The sequence below is a fragment of the Camelus bactrianus genome, chromosome 13, assembly GCF_048773025.1.
Source record: "Camelus bactrianus isolate YW-2024 breed Bactrian camel chromosome 13, ASM4877302v1, whole genome shotgun sequence".
NCBI lineage: Eukaryota > Metazoa > Chordata > Mammalia > Artiodactyla > Camelidae > Camelus > Camelus bactrianus.
Window position 1 is genome coordinate 47,595,043 of NC_133551.1, and position 16,337 is coordinate 47,611,379.

The 16,337-nt window shown below is 44.9% G+C and overlaps 1 protein-coding gene across 7 annotated transcripts in view; it reads left to right on the forward strand.

Moving 5' to 3' along the window:
• Nucleotides 1-3,472: 3,472 nt before the first annotated feature.
• The window catches only part of ERI3 (ERI1 exoribonuclease family member 3), a 123,096-nt gene continuing 110,231 nt past the window's right edge, over nucleotides 3,473-16,337 (forward strand). For 2 of the 7 annotated variants that reach the window (XM_045511842.2, XM_045511872.2), the window contains exons 1-2: nucleotides 3,627-3,903; nucleotides 6,367-6,442. In XM_045511842.2, coding sequence (XP_045367798.1) covers nucleotides 3,769-3,903; nucleotides 6,367-6,442 — 211 coding nt within the window. In that variant the 5' untranslated portion in view covers nucleotides 3,627-3,768. The other 5 variants (XM_074376623.1, XM_010948750.3, XM_045511901.2 and 2 more) reach the window with 5 other exon arrangements.

Below are 16,337 nucleotides of genomic sequence, written 5' to 3' on the forward strand. Positions count from 1 at the left end.
GAAGGAACAGTGGAGCAGCTTGGGGAAGAGAGCCTCCCTGGGCAGGTGGCTCCATTTGATTTCCGATTTAAAGGGGAGGCTTAGATAGCCAAGAAGAAAAAGGCTAATAAGAAAAATATTAAACTGCAGTGTGTGTGTGTGTCCCTGGGGACTTCCTGTTGCCATGACTGACCTCCCGGAGAGCGCCATTCGTTCCCGAGCATGGCAGCTTTATAGGCACTTGTAGGCCTGCAAAGAACACCAATTTGCTGCTGCAGTTTGTTTTGATAACTGAAACTTTCAATAAATCTATATTAAAATCAAAGGGAAAATTAACTAGGCCCCAGTGAGGGGCACAGAGATAAGGGAGCACATTACCACCCTGGCCTCAGCCACCCCACATCCATCTCTTAGTTCAGATTCAGGTCACCAGGGAGATGAATGGCTCAGGCTCATGGGGAACAGCCCTGGGGAAAGCAGGGTGAAGACGGCATGGCCAGGTCCAGCCCCCACTGCTCTTGGAGTGAAGATGGTGGGGGGTGTGGGGGGGAAGGAGGTGGGGTGGTGGTGGTCACCGTGGGAAGAGGAGTTGGAAGCTTGGTGGGGGAGGGGCAAGAACAACAGTAATAGCCAGTATTTACTGAATTCTTTATGTAGGATACTCTGCTAAGCATATTTAATTCTAATATTAGTAGGTACTAGTATTATCTACTGAGCCTCAGAGAATATGTGACTTGTCTAAGGTCACAGATAGAGCCAGGACTCAAACCTGAACAGGGTCTCTCTGAGCTCACATTCCTCCATCCATAACTGCACTATGCTATCTTTCATATCTTACAGGGACCATGAAAGGCAGACGCAGTTTTTCCAGTTCTCGGATAAAATAGTCTTATCCAGGTTCCCTCAGCTGTGCCATGTTTGGGGGCTGCCAGGCACAGTCCTTGGGTCCTGGGTTCTCTGCCCTTCAATTGCTGATTAGGGTCCCAACTTTGACAGCCATCTTGCTGTTTTTTCTGATGGTTTGACAAGGCAGCAGAAGAACCAATTTGGTCCTCTTTGATTTTTGCTCTCAGTATTCACTTTAGCTCAGTCACTTAAACAGCACCTAGGCAGTCTACATAGGGTTTATCTGTGCCTGTACTGGACTCAGTTCATCTGCCTCCAAAAATTTACTTGCCCCATCTGCATGCCCCATCTGCATGCCCCACCCCGGGCCTTGGTCACCTGTTTTCTGCACAGCCCAACTGCCACTACTATCATGTCATTTACTAACACATCTGGTTGTCTTAGCTTCCTCTGGGAGAACAGTTAGATTCTGACAGAGCTTCCAATATGCCCACTGTGGTGGGACTGCATGGCCTAATCTGACCAAACCAGAGGCTCCTCTCACCATTTCTAGTCTCAAATGAACCACTGTGCTTTAGCGTATGGGATCTGGTGCCCACTGTGGCTACCGGAGTAGTGGGGTAACACAACCTTCCCTCCCTCCCTGTCTGAGAAGTGACGGTTCTACATGGTCTGTATGACAGAGCAACTAGCTGTGTTTTCTTTTAAGCTTTGGTCAACTTTTTTTAATATACTATATATTTTCTTCCCCTCCTTCCGGGACTCACTTCCCTTCTTCCCCCTCACTCTTGCTGTCCTGGGATTATACTTCCCAATGAAATCTTATTACATAAGCTTTGCCTCAGGCTGTTTTTGATGCAACCAGAAAACACAGGGAATCACAACAAAACCAAAGGCTGGAGGGAGCCAATTGTTGGGTTAGGCAGCAGTGTAAGGCACCAAGTGTATACTGAGCTCTTAAACTGTTCTATTATTTGAATGCATTTTGCCTGGTGTTTATCCAAAAAGAGCTTAGAGTCTGGTGAGGTCCTGGAAGCTCTACAGATGAGCTCCAGAGCACCACGGAGGAAAGTGCACATTTGGGGGAAGTTAAGGGGACCTTGGAAGGCTCCATGGAGAATACAGGGGCTGGGCCTTAAAGCAAGCCTCCAATCCTCACAGTGTAGGTTTACTTCTTATAGCCAAGAAGGTTGGCTGTACCCTATTCTCAGGCGAGACTCAGGATAGAACAAAATTAGAGACTGGAGAGACCATCTTAGAACCTCTTATTTATTGCCTTTATTTATCTGTTTTCTTGTTTCTTGTCTGTTCTTCCTCCCCCTCCTCCTCCCCAATATAAAAGCTCTTTGAGGATACAGGTTTTGTGTGTCTTATTCGCCAATCAATCCTCAGCAACAGAAACAGTGCCTGACACGTAGCAGAGGCACTATAAATGTATGTTGACTGATTTGATCGCCTGGGATTAACATCTAGATAACATGAAAGGGAGGAGGAAGACCCAATTCCAGCTCCAATAATCAGGGGATGGGCCGATGTGCCTCTACTTTACTGACCTTGGGTTAAATGACACCTGTCCCTGTTGATATTTATTCCCTCATTTGTTCACATTTATTGTGCACCTGCTTTGTGCCTGGCTCTGTGCTGGGTATTACCGATACAGCATAAATATGGAAATAATACCTACCTTAAAGGAGTTTACAGCCCTAGGAAAAAGACAACAAAGAAATAGACAATTATAAAACAAGGTGATAAATTCTGTAGGTGTTGAGTAGACTCGCCTAATCCATTATGTGGGATTAAGGAAACATTCTCTGTTATGGGGATTACCAGGCTTTCCCAGCTCAGGTGGGAACCATTCATTATGTTAAGGTAGAAAATGACATCATTTTCTTAAGTGAAAATATGCAGAGGGCTTGGTGACTGAAGCTGAGCACAGAAGATGGTTCTTGTCTGACTGGGAGACTGTCAAAGCCATCACTGGCTTGGCCAAGACTGGGGTTTCCCAGCTCAGAACATGGTACCCACGTCTTCCCACAAAGTCAGAACCAAAAAGAAGAAACATATCACCGGTTTTGGCCAGAGTTCTCTCCAGCTGACTGAAGAGACTGACTGTGGAAAGTCCCCACAGCTGAGGCCAGAGTCCTTTTAACTCTGAAGTTCCCCATGGAGCAGACCTGAAGACCTCAGTTCCGTCTCCCTCAGGAAGGCCCTTCAGAAATCTAAGCATTTTCTTCTAAACCTAAAATCCCCTTCCTCTCAGGTGTCCCCCAGGCCTACCTCAGAGAGTAGATGAGAATAATGCCTTGTTGAATGAACGAATCATGAGAAGGTGACATCGAAATAAAACATGTCACATAATGAGCCTATACTCACCTCCTGAGTATATTAGAAGGTGGGAAAACGGAAGTGGAAGACTTGAGCCGTTCTAGATCTTAGAAAGTTTCGGTTTTAAAAAATTTCTTTCCCAGCTGATCAGTCACTCTCTTCTAAGTACGTGCAACCTGGAAACTACAACTCCCATAAGACTAGCCGCACGGAGTCACCATCTTGACACACCTTAGCGCGCATGTCGGCGGGAGAGCGAGCATTTGGGGAGAAGAAGCCCCGCCCCCAACTGCGGCCCATTGGTCGAAGGAGCCGGCGGCGGGCTCAGCGGTTGGCCACCGCGCCCGCCCGTCCGCCGCGTCGGCCGGGGTCAGAGTGCGCGGAGGTGAGTCGGTGTGTTGTGGACTCGTGGTGCTGGCTGCCGCTGTTGAGGCGGCCGGGAACGGGCGGTGGGGAGCGGGCGGAGCCGGCCCTGCCTCTGCCTGGCCGGCGCCTCAGTCGGCGCGGGCCGCGCCCGCCGCCGTAAACTGCCCTGAGCGCCTGCTCAGGCCGAGGGAGACGTCCGGGCCTGCACCTGAAGGGAGCCTGCCGCGCTGGCCCCGAGGAGGGGGCGTTGCCATGGCGACAGCCTCTCCCGCTGCTGACGGGGGGCGGGGGCGGCCCTGGGAAGGAGGGCTGGTCTCCTGGCCCCCTGCTCCTCCCCTTACTCTCCCCTGGACTTGGATGGGCCCGAGTTGGGGGCAACACCCCGGGGTGGGTGATGCGGAGAGGCCCCCCAAATTGGGCCCTGGTAATGCATGCGGGGTGAGGGTCGCGGCGCGCAGTTTGTGCAGGCTGGGGTGCTGGCCCATGTGCTCACCCTGGATGCATGATCTACTGAGTAACGTTCTGGCGGAGAGGGAGACGGGCAGGGCTTTGCAATGCAGACTGGATGTGGTGATTAAGGGTGCTGACTTCTTACCTGGAATTACTTAGGAAGAGGAAAAGAGGTTTGACCAAAGAGGACAGAAACCCAGCAAGGAGGTAGTAGGTAGAACATCCCCTTTACCCCCTCCCCAACACACACACAGACAAACAAGGTTAGTGATTTACTTCTTTGTAAATCTGTAGCAGTAGTAGTAGCGATGGTGGAAGGAGTGAATAAGGGGCCTAACCTGGCTTGCTTTCTGTTTGCTTTTCCTGCAAATGTTCCAGCAACAGGTGTTTTCTTAAAACAAAAAGGCACAAACTTGGATTGGGGCTTGACTGCTAGTTCTTGCAAAATATAACTGCTCCTTGTTGACTTGGAAGATGCTAAACGTGGCCCCTGATTGGGGGTTTGGATTCTGTCCTTAGGGCTGGATTTTGCAGACTGATGGTGCCCATCATTGCCTCAGCTAAAGGTCTCTGGCCACTTCTCTGGTATTAGCTCTTGTCAGACATTTTATCAGTCTCCCTGCTGCAGGGCAAAAAAACCGGAATCCCATTGGCTAAAGACTATACACTATTTGAACTATAGTAGGTTGTGATTGGCTGAATGATTTTTGATTGTAGAGTTTCTACCAGAAATTGGCTTCATCAAATTCTGCTTTATACTGACTTTATCATACACAGCATGCCTTGTTTTAGTGGGTTCATGCCTAGAGCTTAAGTATATTATACCTGAATCCCCTACCATTTAAAAGCCAATTTATAAACAGGGACTTGGGGTGTGACTCCACTAATGTGTGTGTCTGTGATCTTGGTTGGAAACCCACTTGGCTGCCTTTCGTCAGAGAGGTGGGGGGTGGGGGAAGGTAGCTGCTGGGAAGTGATTGATAAGGTTTCCTTTATGGATTCTGTGGTGCTTCACTGGAGCTCAGAGCACTTTGGCAACTTAACCACTCCAAATTAAAAGCTCATTAACAATTCCTGCCCAAAGATCCTGTAAATAATCGGCTAGCTAGGTCATAGAGCTTGGCTGAGAGCTCTCCTTCCAACTTGAAATTTCCAAATAAAAGTGCTTTTTATTCCCTTCCATTTTGAAAAGTGTTTTCTTTGTGGTGGGGTAAGTTGGTGAGTGGCATTTTCCTAGGGCATCTGAGGAGAAGAAAGTGTTAAATGTGTGTAGAGTGGTAGATAGGAATAGATTGGCTCCAAATCTTGTTGTTTCTTTGTGCAAAGGATGTTACTAACTTACAAGGGTACTTCTGTAACATATTTCTTTGGAAGGTCTGGTTAGTAAAAGACGTAAGATTTATATGATTGAAGAGAAACCAGAGTATGGAAGATCTAAATTAAATGATAAGTATGATAAGTGTTCCATTAATGATTTGACTTGGGGTTTGGTTACCTTGACTTTTTTAGAACTTGAGGCAGACCTGGATGTATCCTGCGAGTGTTTCCTGGTCTATGTGGCCATTTACAATATGGCCTGTGGCTTTGTGGCAGCCAGCCTTCCCCCAATCCTGGCCTCAGTTCCTAAATTCTGAATATTGTCAGCCTTTACCAGTGTCCTCCCCTTGACTAGACCAGGATTCTGGATTATCCAGCAAGCTAACACTTCGTGGCCATCTTTCTCAGTCTGAGCTCAGATATTTTAAATGTTTAGTATTTCTAGGAGATAAACCTCCTTAGGAAGAAAAGTATGCTACTGTTGAACATGAAATTCGTCATTCTGAAAATATATACAGTTGACCATTGAAAAACAGGGGTTATGATTGCTAACCCCGCAAACACAGTTAAAAATCTGCTTATAACTTTTAACTCCCCAAAACCTTAACTAATAACCTACTGTTGACCAGAAGCCTAGCTAATTACATAAGCAGTTGATTAACACATATTTTGAATGTTATACACATATATCTACATATACTTAATGCCTTCATGACATCCTAACTTTTTATTATTATTATTTGGTATTTCTAGGCTATGTTGTTTATCTGCAAGTTTTTTCAAATTGTCACAGATCTCCAAAAAAATGTCCGATGTGTTTACTGAATAACATCCACATGTAAGAAGTGGGCCTGTGCAGTTCAAACCTGTGTTGTTCAACGTTCAACTGTAGTATTAGTAACTTCTGAAAGCTCTGTACCGGCACTGTGCTTCCACATAGATACCTGTTATTTCCAAAGTAGTTTGAGTTTAGAAGTTTGAAGTATAGCGTGGTCCTTATATTGTTTCAAACAGCAACCCCCTGTGGATTTAATCCTTTTGTATGAAAATAGACTTGTTGCAGAGATGTGTATTTATCCACAGCATTGGAGCTTTCCAGCTCTCACGGACCCGTCAGCGTCCCCAGCGGCCAGTCTTGGCATCTTCGAAGTAAGGAGAGGTGAGAATCCTGTTGCATGGTCAAGTTTTGGCTTGACTTCTTCCTTATCGGTATTTGGGCTTGGAGGGTGGGGAGTGGGTATTTTTCTGTAGCTTTTTTCTGACAAGATACCATATGCTGAAAGACTCCCGGAACGTCCCCAAAGTCTGTAAAGTGGTGAGAGTTGGAGGTGGGGTATCCAGACTTTCAAGTTCTGTCATGATTTCTTTGTGGGCATTACATGAGCACCTACTTGAAGTTCAGGAAGGTTGAATACAGCCAGAATAATCCTCTATCCTGAGAAATTCACATCTTAAGACAATAGGAAGGATCACGTTTATTTGGCTTCCGATAAATGCATTTGACTAAGGCTTTTGGGATCTTGGTTTATTTTGGGTTGTGGGTCATCTTTGAGTGGATGGTTAATCCCAGCCTATTTCCATTTCACAAGGATCTGGGCTGGCTAAAAAGGTGGACTCTGATGATTGATATCCGGGATCTTGGAGGCTGTTTGTTGAATAACTAAGGTCCAAGCATTTTGCTAGGTCCTGGGATTGTGGTGGTGAACAAGACAGCTGCTGTCCCTGATACCGAAGAGCTTACAAGTTCATGGGAGAGACAGACAGTGTAGATACAATTACAGTAGCTCTGAGAGTGCTGTAACAAGGTAAGTATAAGTGCTTTGAGAGTGCTTAGAAGCATCTCCAGCCCAGACTGGTGGGTTCAGGGTAGGCTTTTCAGAGGAAGTAACCTACTCTTCTAGAATTAGATGAAGGCATGAAGGACCAAGTGTGAAGATCAGAGATTTGTTGAGTTTGAGAAACTGAACTTCAGTGTGATTGAAACATCAAGTACTCAGTGGGCAGAGGGCAGGAGAATGTGGTGAGAAATGAAGGAGGAAAGGTAAGCAGGGGCCGGGGCCTTATAAGCTCTTAGGATTAAATGGTGGAGGGGAAAAAAATTAAGCTAGGTCAGCAAACTTTTTCTGTAAAGAACCAGATAATAAGTATTTAGTCTTTCTGGGTCTCTGTCACAACCATTCAGCACTACTCTGCTGCTAGAGCACAAAAGCAGCCATAGTATGAAAATGAATGAGCGTGGCTGTGTTCCAAAAAAAACTTTATGAAAACAGGGGCAGCTGTATTTGGCTTGTGGACCAACCACTGGATCAGACTATCATAAAAGCAGTGAGAAGCCATTAAAAGGTTTTAAGCAGTGGACTGATACTAGATTTGTGTTTTAGAAAGTCTGCTTTGATTTCAGTGTTAAGAATGGATCGAAGGGAACAATACCTGAGGCAGAGAGACCAGTAAGGAGGCTGTAGCAGTTACATGGGTAACATTTTATATTTTTACTTTCAGTGTTTTGACAATTAAAAATTAAATATACCCGAATCTTTGCATCTATGTATACTGGTTCTCTTTGCTAATTTCCTGGCTATCTACTTAAGCTTAAAGGATATCTTTGTTGGCAATACCAGATCCTATTTCACAGACCAGAAAAGATGTGGAAAGGACAAGTTGGTATGGAATGAATGAGGAGTTTGGGGGAACTCTTTTCTATTGAAAGAAGCAGGGGATAAATGTAGCCTGGGAGAGATTTTGGTTTTTAGGCTCATAGCTTAATGTCAGTTGCTTTGAACTTCTTGAACTGTACACACAGAGGGGAACCCATTTTCCTAAGCTTACCAGGGAATTGCCTCATTCTGTGTATGTCCTACTCAGTCTCCTTTCCTTGCTTGTAGGAAACTGATGACCTTTTTCTGGTTTGGGGACTGTCTCCTACTTGAGTATGATGGTATATGTCAGATACAGGGATCAAATAAAGTATTTGTTAAGTGTCTGATGAATTGTCTTCCTCCTCTTATAAGCCCCAGTGTACACTGCTGGAGAGAAGCCCGTAGGTTTCTGAAAACAGTGCTAATGTGACCTTGGGCAAGTGACTTACCTCTCTGAGTCTGGCTTTCCTATCTGTAAAATGGAGATAATGGAACTTAATAGGTTGGTTAAAGGATTTAATGAGATGTATAGCTCTTAGCACAGTGTCCTTAACTTTTATTATTCATAGTATTTTACAAAATCTTTTTAAAAGCAGCCAGCAACTGGGGCAATTGGGTGACTTGGCTTTTGACTTAGTATGTTTGGGGTCCTCAAAATTGTCATTGTGGCCATGTGGTAAAAAACCTGTTCCCTGGTGGAGGCAGCCAGCAGACAGGAGGAAATTATAACTAAAGACACTGTTTTTCATAATGGAAAATTTTTAGACAGCAGAAGTCCCATTCAGAATTCCAGAACTTTCTTCAGGGTGGACCTTAGCCCCAGCACCATCAGTGAAATGAACTGAGTGAGCAGCTACCCGAAAGAAATTCTCCAAAGCGTGGCCAGTCATCTCTCCCGGTCTGTCGAGGTCATTTATTAGTGTTGCCACTCTTGTGCCCCTACATCTTTGTAAAATGCCTCTTGAGTATTTTTATTACTTTTTACCACCACTCTAGGAAGTGGGTCAGGTGGTTGGCATTATTGCCCCTGCTAAGCATGTGAGGAAACTGAGGCTCAGGAAGGTTAAGTGTGTTGTCCGAGGTCAAGCTGTGAGGTACTGTCAGAGCTAGAGCAGATTTACCCCCAGATGAAATTGTGTTAGTTTATTGCTATGATTTCTCTTCCTTTGAGTGAGGGATGTGTAGTCTTTGCAGAACTGCAGTCTGATGCATGCTTTGTCCCCATCTGCTAGTCTTGATTTGGGTCCCACTTTATCCACTTGGTCCTGTTGGGTTTTAATTGATGACTGCTAAGCACAGGCCTGTCAGGAAGCAGATTCCCCTTGGGTCATTGTTTTTAGTCCATCCTCCTTTGGGGACATTCTTGGGGGAGCCCTGGGTTACGAGAGATTGCTTTGATATGTTCAAAATTGTGCCTTGTGCCCCACAGCTACAGGTAAAATCAAAAGGCAGATAATTTATGGGAGTGTCAGAGCTGGCCGCTGGCACCTCAGGAGGCCATTAGTATGCCTGTTCAGACCCTCTATGTCCTTGCAATTGATTCCTCTTTGCATGAGCTTGATTTGGGAAGCTGTAGATCTGTGGGTAGTGATTGGATGTGACAGTCCAAACACCGGTTCCCAAATTAATCCTATTAATAGTATTCCAGCACCAAAGCAATGCTCTCTCTCTTCCTCTAATACGGGAGGACAATGGCGGTGGTGGTGGGGGTGGTGGAAGAAGGAGGGAGAAAGAGAAGAAGCTTTTCCTGGTTCTTAGGCCCTGCTCTGTCCTAACGTATTCTGATTCCAGAGCAATTGACATCATAATTCATTAAGTAAACTTTGACTCACACTTACTTTGTGCCTGGCCCTGTGCTGGGAGTACAGAAATGAATCAAATGTGGTCCTTGCCCCTAAGGATCTATGTCTAGCTCAGTGTTCCTCAGACTTTTTAAACTCATGCACTACTTAGATGAAAAAAACTGATCTTAGACTTTTCTTTAATGCTACTTGAAATTTTGAAATGTGTTAAAGAGTCTGACAGAAAACAAGTACAAGAAATGTCTCTTCAAATATGCCTTTTTACACACACACATATGCAACACACACCCCTTACACATTCGCTTTCTGCCATCCTCCTCATCTAACTCCTTGGAGATAACTGGAGGGGGGAGAAACAGATAACTAAAATCTGACAGTACAGTGAGATAAAAGTTATGAAATAGGAATAAACTGTGCTATGGGATCACACTTAAATAATTAACTTTCTGTTGAGGTGTCAGAGAAAGATACTGAAAGGGGGGAGACTTGAGATGGATTTTGAAGAAGGAGCAATAATTTGCCTGGTGAAAATGGAAGTACATTTCAAAATGGGGAGTAGCATTTGCCAGGGCAGAGATTTGTAAAAGGAAACATCACTATTTAGGGGCCTGAGCAAGAGCTGGTTGTAACCCTGCTTCCTACCAGTTTCTCCGCTCTGTGAGACGGGAAGATTTCCCGGAATTGGGTCTGAGAAGAGGCTCTGAGTTCCTTGTGTTGCAGTTGTTTTAATCCATGACACTGCTTGCTGTTTCTGCTTCTGTACGCAGGGCTGCAATTTGTTTTTTTTGTTAAAAATAAATTTAGGTGATTTGGGCGGACTTAATTTTTGCTTATGATTGAGTTTTTTTTAGTTAAAGTCATACCTTTCCTCAAAAGAAAAACTGAACTTCGTATGCCTTGTTAGCCCTATGGCTGATGGGAGAATCAGTCGAGGGGAGAATGTTGGCCCCCAAATGTGGGAGAGAACAGGGCCCTGAAGAGCTGGGTGCCCCTGAGCCTTAGTATTCTCATGTGTAAAATGAGAATACTGTTACCTGTTTTGCTTGATAGTTGGGAGGCTTAAATGAGATGAAATAGGTAAATCACTAATACACTGCCTGGCTTATAGTAGTTTTTCAGAAAATAGTGTTTCCCTTTCCTCTTTAGTATGTATTAGCAATAGTAGCTCCTTTTTTTTTTTTTTTTTTTTAAAGTCAGGGGGAGGTAATTAGGTTCACTTATTTATTTATTTAATTGGGGGTACTGGGGATTCAACCCAGGACCTCGGGCATGCTAAGCATGCTCTCTACCACTTGAACTATACCCTCCCCCCAATAGCTCTTGTTTTACTGAGAACTTACCATTATGCAAAGCACTCTGTATACATTGTGTGGTTGAATGGAATCCCTAAGAGATAGGTATTATTACTGTAGCTGTTATTACAGAGAGTATGTCGTGGAGTCAGTATTTGAGCCTATGCTTGTCTAATACTGGCATTTTTAACAGCTAGCTGTGTGACTCCTTGTTTCTACTCCAGTTCTCCACCTTGGTAGCAGGGGTGTAGACGGTTCCGGGTACCTCCCCTCTGGGGTCAGATGCTGTCTGCAAGTGTGGGAGGGATGACCGTAGTATGCCATACCCTGCACCTCTCCAATTCTATCCTATTTACAGTGTGTTAGGAGAGAAGCCTTTGCCCCATCTTATGTGCGATGGGTCACAACTGATTTGCAGGTCCTTGCAAAGACATGTTTCCCAGCCTTGGCCCCTTGAAGGAGTTTGCCCAAGCTACTGGATGTGGCTGATGGGTTAGTGAACAACAGACAAATCACAAACAGGCACTTCTTTTTCTGTGCTGTCTTGAGCTGCTAAGACGGACCAATTGAAGAGGAGAGTGAGCCTCCTGTGGCCTGTGATGTTGGTGTTCCTGAAGGTCTTTAGTGACTTTAGCTCTGCTGAGAGTTTGGGATTAGTAGCTGCTTCTGATGTTGGGCAAGTTCTCCCCAGCCCTGCCTTGGGGCAGAAGCAGCTGAAGCCACAGGCCAAGGGAGTGGTGGGTTATAGAGAGGAAGAGAGTGTTCTGGTGAGGTGAGGACCCAGCTTTAGAGTTCCTGTTTCCATTCCACTTAGGGGGCATCAGGAAGTCATGAAGAGGTTCCAGGGCACGTTGAGCTTTGTTCTGCCTTGCCTGCAGGCTCTTGGCCTCCACTGTTGAGACTGCAGAGAAGTTGGGGACGAGTGCTGGCGCCTGTGCCTTTTGAGGGGCTGTGGCTGGGGGCTCTGAACTGGACGTCAGGGGCCCTGGGTTCTCTTACCACCCTTACTGGCTATGTGAACCTTGGGCCGTCCTTTTCTCTTTCTGGGGCTCATTTCCCTGGCTGGCTGGACTGTGTCTCCTCTGAGGTTTTCTTTCACCTTTGACAGTCTGTGATTTTCACAGAAAGTGCTCTGGCAGTAAGGATGCATTCATTAGACTGAACATTATGATTTCTGAAGGCATGCAGTTTATTTGTATTTTTCCTAGGCTATTTTTAGCCATCTAAGATGGAGACTGTGCCTCAGAGAGCTCCAGACTGGTGTCCGTGTTCTCTGTGGATGCTTCTGTGGCTCAGGTGCCTGAGCACTTGTGCTCCTACAGGTCAGACTGGGACAGGGACTTGCCCCAGGACTGGGAGCTGGGGAAACTGTGGCTATCCCACGTGCTTTTAGTCAGCTAGACCCAGAACCTGCCTCGGTGCCCTGGAGTTCCTTTGAAGTGTACCCCTGCATCCCAGGCTGGCTTTATATGGGATGGATTGGGTCCAGGGATGGTACAAACCCATACCCTCCCCAGACATCCCAAGTACAAGAGGAAGGGGAGATGGTGTGGGAGTGGACCCCATATTTCATGATGGGCCTCTCTTCTCTTCTGTCCCCCAGGCTCCCCTGGCCTGTATGTGGATATTAAAGGATGGCCCCTCCCTTCGCCCTTCCTTCCCGCCTCCAGTAATGGAAGGCTATAAAATGTCTATTTACCCAAGACACCAGAATGACTCCTCTGTGATTCCACTAATCTGGTGATTTGGTGCTTCTCTGGTCTCTCAGGTAAATACAGATTGAGGCTTTTTATAAAGGCATATTATTTCCCTCATTAAATGTGTGTTTTGGCACAGGCGTTATTTACCTGACCGACAGTAATGGCTGTGGAGGAGCCATTGTGTCTGTTGTGTAAATACTCTGCACAGCGACCATCCTCCAGGGGCTGTGGTAAAGGCCTGCTCCTCCAAATCGGGCTGTCCCTGTGGCAGTCCCTGCTTCCCCCTCCCTGCCCCACTGGGGGCTGGTCCCTTTACTTTCAGGAGAGAATCATTCATTTTCCTCTTTGCTGTAGGCTCCTTACTACCTTTAATTTGCTAGAAGGAAATGGGTGTCAGAATAAATGTATGTAAATCTTGGACTCTGGTGAAAGATAGACCCAGAATCATAAACTGTTCTTTTTGAGTTCTGCCCCTCTGCTAGATTCTCAAAGGCCCGGCTGATGATACAAGTTATAGACTTATATTCTGCACACTGGTGATTAAAGAATAAAGACATCAGTAGAAAGAGGAAATCCCTAAGCTGTCAGAGGGTAGGCAGGCAGGTGGGGTGCCTCTGCGGGCTCTTCGGGGGTGCAGGGGCATTTTCCCCGCAGGCTCTAGTGGTAGCAGGAGTGCACAGTGAGGGGGCACTGGGCTGGGCTCTTATGATGGAGACTCCATGCTTTGAGGGCTGGCTTTTGCCGACCTCTCTGCCAGAGCGGAGCATGCAGCCTATCTTCTGTGGGCAGTGTGGGGAGATGGCTCCCTCACATACTGTTCTGTTTCTTTTTTTTTTTTAAACAACATTGCTTATGTATTTATTTATTTTGTTTTTTGGGGGGAGGTAATTAGGCTGGCTTGCTTATTTATTTATTTATTATTTTTTATTTTTTATTTTTTATTTATTTATTTTTAGAGGAGGTACTGGGGATTGAACCCAGGACCTCATGAGTGCTAAGCATGCGCTCTACTACTTGAGCTATATACCCTCCCTAAACAACATTGCATATGGATTAAAGAAAATTTTTTTTAAGTTTAAAATAGGCCAAATTTACATAAAAGTTGGAAGTACAGTACAAATAATTTTTTTCCTAAACCATTTGTGAATTAAGTGGCCGACCTAACAACCATCACCCTAGAGACTTTACGTGTATTTCCTACGTGCAAGGACATTTTCCTACACAACCATCAAAACCTGAAAATTGACATTGATACGTACCTCCACCTAAGTATCAAACCCTATTGAAGTTTTGCCAGTTGTCGCAATAACATTCTTTGTAGCAAAATGGTCCGGTTCAGAATCGTGTATTGAATTTAGTTATCAAGTCTCTTTAATCTCCTTTAGACTTTTCTCAGTAAACATTCCTTGATGTTCATGACCTGGATACTTTTGAAGATTACAGGTGGTTATTGTGTAGACTCTCCCTCATTCAGGGTTGTCTGATATTTTCTCATGATTAGATTCAGGTTATGCATCTTCGACAGGAATATCCCAGAAATGATACTTTGTTTTTCTCATTGCATCCTGTCATGTGATGTATGATTTGGATTAATCCCATAATTGGTGATGTTCATTTTGCCCACTTGATTAAGGTGATGTCTGCCAAGCTTATCCATTGTAAACTCACTCCCTGCTATGATTAATAACATTCTGTGGGGATGTTATTATTATTATAATTTTGAAACTATGTGAAGTCCCTTACCAAACTTTAATTTTTAAATTTTATTTATTTATTCATTCATTTCTTTCTTTCTATCTTTATGACCTCATGGTTTCCTTTTTTATTCAGTGCATTGTAATACATTAATGTCATTATTTACTTGCCTATGGGAGCCCCTTCAAGCTGGCTTCTGCGTCCTTTTGATATGTTCCTATCATTCTTTGGGCGTTTCCTTGCTTTCTGGCACAACAAGATGTGTGGGGCTCATCTTGTACTTTCTCTGCCACAGCCCTGGAATCAGCCATTTCTTCAAAGAGCTCTGGTTCTTTCAGTGGAGAATGATTTTAGAAGGCAACTAGGGGCTGGATGTGCTCATTGCTGTTGGAGTGTTGCTGCTCCCTGGCCCTTCAGTAAACAGAGCTTAGGAAATACATATACATGTGTGTAGATATTTTCGTATAGATATATACTTAATCTCACATTTATATCTGGCTTTACTTTTATACATTATATATATCAGATACCATGAGGTCACACTGTTACCTCCAGTTCCAATCCAACACCACAGGTGTTTTTTCCTTTCTGTGTTTTAATTCTGCCGTCTAATATTGAGAAACGTGGTCCCATTACCCTTAATATATGCCCATTTTGGATCAACCCCTCTCTATATAACTAGCCTCCCATTGTTGCCACTGCCCTTTCCCCATCTTGGGTGCCTCTTTACCCTGCCTCTGACTCCCCACACCAGGCTGCTCCCTGCCCCCACCCAACAGATGCCTTCGTATCCCAGTAGGGCTCTCACGTGCTGCATCACACCTTCTGCCTCTGTATGGATACCTCCTCACCCTGCTTGGGCTCTGATACTCCCCCAGGCCTTTCTGCTCCTCCCCACTCCAACTAATGTAGACACTTTCCTCTGCCATACTAATGACTCTAAAGCCATTAGATCAAGGTTTTCAGGAAAGGAAGAGGAAGAGCTGCTCTCTTTTTCTGGACTTGAGTTGAACTTGGTTTTTAGAAGTAGGGGAAGTATGGAACCCAGTGACTGCTGATACATGGAAGCCTGGTCTCCAAATGTCTGCTCTCAAGACTTCCTACAGGAGAGAAGCTTTTTGATGTGGGTGAAATCAGGTGAGAAAGCAAGGTCTGCAGGCGTGAGGATTTATAGGCCCAAAGTGTGGGGGTCCAGGCTTTGCCAAGTGGGCATAGTTCGATAGAAGAGTAGTACTAATAGTAGTAAGCTAATATTCATTGAGCTCTATGTGCTAGACCGTACTCTCAGTGCTTTCCATATATCCTCTCATTTCATTCTCACTTAAGGAGTAGGAGCTACTATTATTGTCATTTTGAGGGTGAGAAATTGAAAAATAGAGCTTGCCCAAGATGCGGTGGCAAATAAGTGGTAAGACCAGAATTCAAATCCAGAAGTCCTCCTTAATCACAATATTTAATTCCCTGTAGTGTTTGGTAGATGGGGTCTGGCTGACTATAAACACTTTATACACTATATATACACATTGGAGAACATTAAGACTTTCAGAAGTCCTTATGCATGGCCTGACTTGTTGCAGGAGAGTTCTAAGTCCCTGTGGGTCTGTGGATCCAAACTAGAATGTGTAATCCGAGCAGACTGGTGTCTCCCATCTCACAAGGCTTCCGTACTGTTTAGAAGTGGGTGATGTGAAGAGTTATTTTGGATTCTGGCTTTCAGAGGGATTTTGTCTTTTCAAGGGATTCCCTAATGAAACTCAAACACCTTTGTCTATCCAAGGCTAGGGAGTTTGGCTGCATTTCTGTAGGGGCTATAAAGCCACGGTGAAAGCATGCACTGTGCTTGTGCTGTATCCATGAAGACCTTAAAATACTTTTTGGTCTTAGTTCCGCATGGACTCTCACTCTAGGGGTAGGAAAATTGAGGACCCA